The sequence below is a fragment of the Leuresthes tenuis genome, unplaced genomic scaffold (genome assembly GCF_036924035.1).
Source record: "Leuresthes tenuis unplaced genomic scaffold, fLeuTen1.0.hap1 SCAF_6, whole genome shotgun sequence".
NCBI lineage: Eukaryota > Metazoa > Chordata > Actinopteri > Atheriniformes > Atherinopsidae > Leuresthes > Leuresthes tenuis.
The window spans coordinates 19,137,303-19,145,876 of record NW_027325360.1 but is presented as its reverse complement, the minus strand read 5'-3'; the positions used below and the strand labels follow the sequence as shown (position 1 = coordinate 19,145,876).

The 8,574-nt window shown below is 39.5% G+C and overlaps 1 protein-coding gene across 1 annotated transcript; it reads left to right on the top strand.

Annotated features, from left to right (window-relative positions):
• The first annotated feature begins 9 nt into the window (after nt 1-9).
• tmem167a (transmembrane protein 167A) lies at nt 10-5,609 on the top strand. Its single transcript, XM_072388091.1, has 4 exons — nt 10-112; nt 2,822-2,931; nt 4,595-4,629; nt 4,740-5,609. The coding sequence occupies exons 1-4, from the start codon at nt 110-112 to the stop codon at nt 4,808-4,810; spliced, it is 219 nt and encodes a 72-aa protein (XP_072244192.1). The 5' UTR covers nt 10-109; the 3' UTR covers nt 4,811-5,609.
• Nucleotides 5,610-8,574: the final 2,965 nt, after the last annotated feature.

Here is an 8,574-nt window from a genome sequence, read left to right as displayed (position 1 = left end):
AGCATACACGATTGTACATTGGCGTACGTACGAACGTAACGTCAGCAGTGTTACGTTACGTAAATTCCAGAGAGCAGGAAGTGTGATGTGGCTTTGATAACCATCGAAAATGGTAAGTTTGTTATCATCCTTCAGTTACGTCTGCTCTTTGCAACAACTTTTAAATATAATCTGTAACCAACCTGAGTCGGCAATACACCGTTTCAGTAACTGATATTAGCATTTCCTTGAAAGTAGACGTTGAGTTAATGTTGAACGACCAAGCTAACATTGCTTAGCTAAGATAAGCTAAAAGTCTAGCAACTCGTTCTATACTATCATGCTTTTGTCCTCAAATATCAATATATGATACATGTATGTCGTCGCAGTTGTTGTGGTATTTGGTCGGTGTGAGTTATTTGTCAACAAAGACTTAAGAAGTAGTACTTACTGATGAAAATGACCAATGCGATCACAGCAATGTTTTCTAGGTGTGTGCCACGTAGCTGTACCATAGCATACATTAATGGATGTGGGTCAGACGTATTGATAATAAGCTCGCGACAATATTAAGACCCCTTCTAAACATATATAAACTAGTAGTTAATTGTGTCACTGCGTGAAGACTTTGTTGAACTAGAATTGTAAATTCAACCAATAAGTAGAAGTTTGGTTTCTAATTTTATTCAGGTTGTAAACAAACACGCCAGGGAATGATAATCGCTGCAAGCTGAAGCTATCAAACCATCTCAAAGTTCAGAAGAATTATTGAGTTTCTGCAATGTATCTGTTCATTTCCTTACACCTGTTAGATCGTTATGGTAAAACAGTCAATTTTCGATGAAGGGCCTTTAATTAGTACTATTGAGATAAATGATTGTGAAGTATAATCAAGATGGCAACAATTGCATAGTAAATGCAAAGCATTTTAAGGCACACTTAAATGTCCTGGCATATAAATGTTAAAATCATGAAAGCCCTGTGATGGTGATCAAATGTTTAAAAGGAAACTTCTGAGCAGGAACAGAGAAGGGCTTGAATCTGAGTGTTGTATCCTAAGTACTACAAGGAAAACAGTCATTCGTACAAGTGGTTGGTTAACTGGTTAAGTCTATGAGCCTTCTCCTTTTTTCCATGGGATGTCAAACACTGTTTGCCATGTTAGCACTAATCTACACCCCCGTATAACTTAGCACATCCCATCAATGTGATATTAACTGTCATACCCGATAACTACTTTATTGGTGATTAGTTTAAGTTATTTCTTAATAAAGAAGTCAGTGTCTTCACTGACCAGCTTCACTGTATTCAGACATTTTTTGATGCTGGCAACACACTCAAAAGAGGGAAAAAGCTGGGGAAGAGGCAATGAACTATTTGGAAGTTTACAGAATATACCAGCAAAACGATTCTGAAAGAGTCAACAATCGTGAAATGAATTCATGTCAGGCCAAGATGTTAAGATTGAGGGTGAAATGTTCTTCCGGTAAATGCTGCAAGCATTTATATCATATTTATATCATAGCCCAGTCCACATTTCAGCTGCTTTCAGGAAAAAATGAATGTTGGCTTCTGCATGCCAAAGATAAGAAAGAACATCTAGGGTTTCAGTGAAAGGTGCAAAAGCCAGCGACTGTGATAGTACGGAGGTGCATCAGTGCCCACTGCATGAATAACTTGCATATGTGTGGAGGAACAACTGATGCAGAAGTGTGTATTGGCATTTTGGAGTCATACACTACCGTTGAAGTTTGGTCTTTTCACATGAGCCCTGAGGTTACTTCTGCAGGAAAATGAATTTGCACGACTTACAACTATTCATTTACACAGAATTAGGCCTAACTGGCCTAGCTGTAATCCCAATCTGTGTCCTATTGAAAGTGTTGTCACATCATGAAGAGGAGAATCAGGCAAAGACAGCTGAGCAACTGAAACCTTGTCTCCAGCAAGACTGGACACAGATTGCTCCATAAAACCACAACAGTTAAAATCTTCAGTTCCCAAATTATAAAAAAAAAAAAAAGGGTGACATAAAACAATGGTAAATATACCTCTCAAGAATTTTTATTTTGTGTTGCTGGTATATATAATGCTAGTTTTGGTTCAAACAATTTTAAAGATTACAGATTTAAGTTTCTGTTGAATTGTAGAAGACATTTCTGGAAAATGTATTTCTAGATTTGAGGCAAACGTCTAACCGTGACAACAACAACAGCACCCACCCAACCCCACAAACGGTTGAAAAGGTTGAAAAAACAATGATTACTGACTTAAATCAAATTGAAAACCTTGGGAAAGAACTTGAAAACAGCTTTGGAAGAGTACCAGTAACTAAAAGCAGATGGGTATAAAATATGTTCAGAGGCTGTCAGTGCAAATGTTTCTGTAATTCCACTACTGTGTAAGTTTTTTTTTTTTTTTTGATTGATTACTTTAATTTTTCCAGCATGTTTTGTATTTATTGATATGTTCAGAGTATTAAAAAATGCACCCAATAATTAATACCAGGCCTGTGTTGATAAATTAATGACTGTACATAGCAAAAACATGTTTGGTGTCATTTATTATTTATGGTTCTTTTGTTTTATTATTGGTAAACAGACTTTTTTTTTTTTTTTTTTTTTTAAAGGACAGTTTTGAGAGGTTATGGAAACAAACACTTTCTGTAACCCAGTTTGATCTTTAGCCTGTAGAAATGTGGGCTGCACAGATGATCAGCTGCTCCTGCAGCATACCTCACTGAGTAGTGTGTTGGTGGACTTGGTTTTGTATTTTGAAACAACACTGATGAGCCCAATGAACCACGTTTGTACTAAACAAGTTGTTCTCTCTCATCTCACAGTCGGCCATTTTCAACTTCCAGTCACTGCTAACCGTGATTCTCCTCCTGATCTGCACCTGTGCCTACATCAGAGCGCTGGCTCCCAGCCTGCTGGACAAGAACAAGAGCGGGTACGAAACGCACGCTGCACCTTAACAGTGAACACGCTCTCATTTAATAATATGAGTGTTTTTTGTTTTGCCCAAAAGCTTGTGTACTCTTCATTTCATTATTTAATAGTAGGGCTGGAAAAAGTCATATCACAGAATCAGTTGATATCGATATATATTGGATCCATAACTTTTAGCATCCACTTGAAACCCTTTTTGGTAACATGTATTTTGCAGTACAATAGGCTACTGCATTTGTAATATCATTTGTAATATTTCTTTGTCATACGACATTGGGCTGGATAAAGCAGACTCTGTCTTCTGTTGCTGCTGCACAGGCGTTGTTATTGGGGGAAGATTAGCAGCTGTTCCGTGCTGTGTTTGTGAAAGTTTGCATTCTCCGTGCTCAAACGGGTGGTGCTGCTGCTTCAGGTGATGAAAAAGATTAGCGGTACTCCCCGTCTTTGTCGGAACATGCGCTCGACATACAACACTATTCTTTTTCGTGTCAGACTTAGAAAAATAAAAATACCTCCACGCCACCGAACTTTTCGGGCCCTTTTTTTATCAACGATGTCATCCCTTACGCCTTGAGCTGTGTCTTCCGTCGTTGCTCGCTGCTCTCGTTGTCATTGGCTATACGTATTATCTGCCAAAAGATGGACGAATGTATTCTATCAAAAAGTATATCGACCATGTTTCACATCTCTATCAAGGAAAAGTTATTCCTCCATGGCTATCGTTTTATGGCCCAGCCCTAAGTGTCAGTTAGTTTATTTGTGTTATTCCCCAAGGTTTATACAGTCATCTCTTGTAGCTTACTTTGGCCACTGTAGACAGTTACTTAGAAGAACTTCACTGACCTGAGTGAAGTAGCAGAGGTGCCCAGTTTCCAAGCTTATTGTTCTTGGATGTACAAACTCAATGACTCGCTTTTCCAACAAAGCTGGTACAGGCAACTCATTCACTGACACACACCACTTGGGCAAAGAGAGACCATCTTTCCCAGACAAACATTTCCGACTGAGAGCGGCAGATGGGATGATTTAATATTTTTCCCTCTCTGCTGATGTGTTGACGAGGACATGAGTCATTATTTGTTTAGATTTGCGGTCAGAGATTATACAGATAACAGTGGTGCGGTAGGGAAAGACTGAATCAGGGGAGAACAGCCTCTCCAGAAGAATGGATGTGTTTTCTATAGAGAAACAGGCGTGTGAAATAAATGAATACATTGCTGAAAATAAAGCTGTCATCCAGGTGTTCCTCTGAGCCAGGAAAGGACTTTTATTTTCACTATAAGATGCTGACACCATCTGGTCAATAAGAGATGTTTTAAAAAAATAAATAAATAAATAAAAAATGCAGGCAGCCTTACAGACACACTCTCACAGACTTGTCAGGAGAGTGAAGCTCTGGAATGCCACATTAGCCTCAGCTGTCACTTTAGATAAGATGTCCTCCTGCCCCCCTTTTCTCACTTGTCAGTGTGTGTTCCGTACATGGAGACAGTTTTCCTCGGTTCGTCGAAAGAGGATCACAGACTTCTTGTAATGTGACACCGGGCTGTATAGTAGTTGCTGTGTTGTAACTTCACTCTTAGTTTTCTAAGATGCAACGAAGAAGAAGAAAAAGATCTTGACAAATGGTTGAAACTGTTCCTGCTGTCTGTTTCATCTTTCAGGCTTCTTGGAATTTTCTGGAAATGTGCCAGAATAGGTGAGCTTATAGTCTCTCCTTTTTTTTTCTCCTCACATCATTACGCTTCCCTGTGTCACTGATAAATTGTGGGGAAAAAAAATGAATAATTTTTCTTCTCTTTTCTCCAGGTGAGCGGAAGAGTCCCTGGGTGGCTTGCTGCTGTGTGGTCATGGCTTTTAGTATACTGTTTCTACAGTAGCGCATCAACCAAAGACAGCCACAAATGGGAACATTGAAAGAAAAAAAGAAATGGACAGTGTGGACTGTATGATCCGAGAAGCACAATAGGACCTCCAGTGGCTGTCACTTAGATAACGTAAAACCCGGAAGCTGTCACCACATTGCATAGCCACGGAGCGAGACAAAATGTGTCTGTGTGGGAGGCAAGGGGAGAGCCGATAGCTCCCAAGTGTGTTTGAGTCCCTCCACAGACTGCCAGGTCTGCGTTAGTGTTTGCTCGTGTGGAATGTTCACTCCCAGTCTGCGAGTGTGTTTGTGGGGCAGTGCTTCTTTATTATCTGCTATTTTGCGGGATCACATTATATAAAGTTTTGTCTAAACATTTCATACTGATTTCCTCTTTTTGTCACAATTCCATCAACATGAAATTCCCCGCAGCACTCATAAATGTCCAACTTATTAAGGGATTTACATTGTGAGTAACGATTGGTTCTTTTTGTTATATCTAAAGATGTTGAGCCTATGCTACAGTGGAAAGAAAAGGAAAAAAAAAAGGTGTTGTAGCTCTTCAGGTGTCCATTTCTGCTTAGTGTTTGCCTCAAAAAGCTACCAATGTTTTTAAAGTCAGTCAAATTGCAGCTATTTAATAAAGAACCTTTTTGGAAATCTGGCTTGAGGCAGATTTTTGTTCAATTGAACCTATTTGATCAGAGCTTTCTGTTAAAGTCCTGTTGTAATAATGCAATGCTGTAAGAGCTGTCATTAATGAACTTTGAACAAACAACCTACATATTGAGAATAAACCTTTTCCAATCTTCTCTCTTTATGAACTTAATTATACAAACAAGTCATGTAATACTGCTTTGGCCACACGTTCAGGAAGTGCTGCAGGTAGTTAGCAGCTTTGATCCTGCGGGATTAACGCTCTCTTTTACCACTCAGGAATCACTCATCTTCACGAGGTTTACTGTAAAGGGCTGTCCCACGATTGCACACATTGCATGACAAGATATCATCTATGAGTCTGCAATGGAGACGTCTGAAATGCATGATTTTTTTTTTATTCAAAACCCTTGAGATGAGTATTTTTCAGTTGACAAAATTCCGAAAAATGCAGAGTTTATCCAGAATGTTCCAATTATGGGTCACTGCTGATTCAACTAATCCTTTAACTGTGGACAGCTCTGAGAACATAAAAGCAGAATCCCGCACAATGTGACCACATCCTTCCAAATTCTGCCTACAGCAAGCTTTAATTACTGCGTATAATTACTGCAACATAGTTGTGACAAGCTGTATTATGAGAAAGAAGTTGTCTGACTTTATTTTTATCGGCAGGCACAGAATTAAGCCAATTTATCAAAACCCAACAACTGCTGTATGCTGTGCATTTTTTTTTCAAGACAGAGAGATGGAGGAAATTCCAAATCATTGGGGCAGGTTCAGTTTTAGTGGGTGAGCGCAGTCCCACGCACGTTTCCTCTGTTCTCTTTGGTAGGGAGGGTCAGCGCTAAAGGAGGACACTTGTTGACACACTCACCAATGATAAACTGCTCACTGATGAGTGCCCAGATCCCACCAGCCCCTCATGCAGTCCCTTGTTAGGGAATATAGATCCCACATCTTTGTGCTACTGTTTTGGCGCTGCTTGTTTGAGATAAAGCATCGAGTGAAGCCTGCCGGTAGGCTTGTTATTATCAGACAGTGACGCAGATACAGGAGACGCAGAGGAGCAGGAAGCTCTCAGTCATCTGTATCTATCTCGGGAAGGAGAGATACTGGTGGTCCTCGTGGGACATGACTGGGTCAGTGAACTGAGTAACTGACTTGGATGAAGCTTGCCTCGGTTTATGATAGCAGCCACTAGCATTCCAATTACATATTATTGGAAAGACTGAGGACATGACTGCAGAATGTGGGCAAAGCAAAGTAAAGGCTGGCAACTGGATACTCCCAGGAGTAGCTAGGGTCATTCTGGGACAATATCAAACTAAACAATTGTTTGTTTTCTTTTAAAATGATTAAAATAATTATTCGTAATCTCCCATAAACTGGGTACAAATATTAAACAATTATTTACTTGTGATTTCTGTGTTTAGGTTAGGCGATCAAAATGTTCCCATGTGGAGGCCTCATGGCTTAGGACACAGGAAAAAAATACCTCATGATTGTTACTGTGTCAGAATTCTGCAGTTTCATCATCTTTAAAGCATTCAGTATTACCCATCCCTAAGTTTTCCATTTAAAAAAAAAAAAAATAAAATGTTCGGCTGCACGGCTGGCACCCGAACAGTCTAAACTAAACCCCACAAAGCGTGAGGCGAGCTGGTTCTTCTGTGTGGACGTTTAAAACTAACGTCCGAATAAAAGGTTTCCTCTAAGGTTGCATCACAACGGTATCTTTAGTTGCCATTTCTGAACAAAAAATATGACCCTGAACACCATCATCACATACTGACTTTCCTCGTGGTTTAAAACACTTTGAAACATTGTGATTGCAGCTATTGAGCTTTTGATGTAGTGCTTTTCAATGAAAACAAGAACAAATGCATTTAAAGAGCGACTGCTGGACTGAAGATGTCAAAGTGACACTGCAGTTGTGATAATGGGACATTTATACCTCTATTTACAGATAATGTAATTGAATTGAACAACTGAAAATGTATTAAACTAATAAAATGTTTATTTATTGTATTAATATTTATGACTAGGCTAAATCAAATGCTCCTGCATATTTAATCAGAGTTGAACATTTTCCATCAGCAGAAATTCATAATGGTCCGAGTAGAACTTGGCACTAAATATAGATACTTGAATGTAGATCTAAGTATTTCTGTATTACACATCATTACTCATTAAACAGGGAGCATCTAAAGCATATTACTTTCATTTCCTCGCCTCTTTCCTCCTTTGATCAGATCAGAGAGTTTCTTGCAGTTGCTGTGGGAGCTTCAAAGGCCATCTAAAGGCCAGACTAATAAAGTTGCTACCATCTCCTGCTGAGTGAACCAGAAGGCTCCGAACAGACCTTGACCCTAAAAGATTTCAGTGGAGCCTCTCAATCGTGATACCGACTCTTCTGTTAGAAGAAATTAAAGATGAATGGAGGGAAAGAAAAGTGTGAATAAGATGCCTGGAGAGAAAATACCCTTAGATACGGCTGATGTGACAGCAGAAGAAGAGGGAATCATACATGAGCAGAGCAGATATGTGATTGTGATGCCACTACTGAAATGAAATCAACCCTTTGGTAGCTCCATGTATTCTATTTTGTAGATGCTTATGATTTTTGATACTAAACTCCTCTTTTAACATAGGAGTTTACAAAGGCTACTCTATGAACGACTGAAAAATGCGTCACATCGCATTCATACTGTAAAGCCTTTGTTCTGTCCTCACTTCCTCATTAAAAAATGTGTGAACTTTGTTTTCTGCCCGTGAAGAGAAGAAAGACAATAACATAGCCAGCTGAAAGACGCCGATATACTCAATGCAGGGCAGGCCCGGGTCAGTGGCTCGCCTCATAATAAAGCATGTGAATCATGCCATAATGGCCGGTGGATGGTTTAAACCATTAACTACATTATCTAGTCTAGTGTCTTTGCCCATCAAGATGGCTCTAACTCCTTCCACATGTAATCTTCTCTACCAGAAGTTTTATTGGAACAAGAGAAAATAGTTCCCTTACTCCTTCAAACAGCTCCCTGTGGCTACAGTAACCGGAGCAATGCATGTCTCCTTTGAAGGTAGCATTCATGGTTTGGTCGTAGGAAATCTCAGTAT

Bases quoted from the DNA above. Each gene is read 5' to 3' on its own strand.
- tmem167a (XM_072388091.1), top strand. The intron at 2,932-4,594 runs GTACGAAACGCA...TTCATCTTTCAG, and splicing joins CTGGACAAGAACAAGAGCGG to GCTTCTTGGAATTTTCTGGA. The intron at 4,630-4,739 runs GTGAGCTTATAG...TCTTTTCTCCAG, and splicing joins CTGGAAATGTGCCAGAATAG to GTGAGCGGAAGAGTCCCTGG.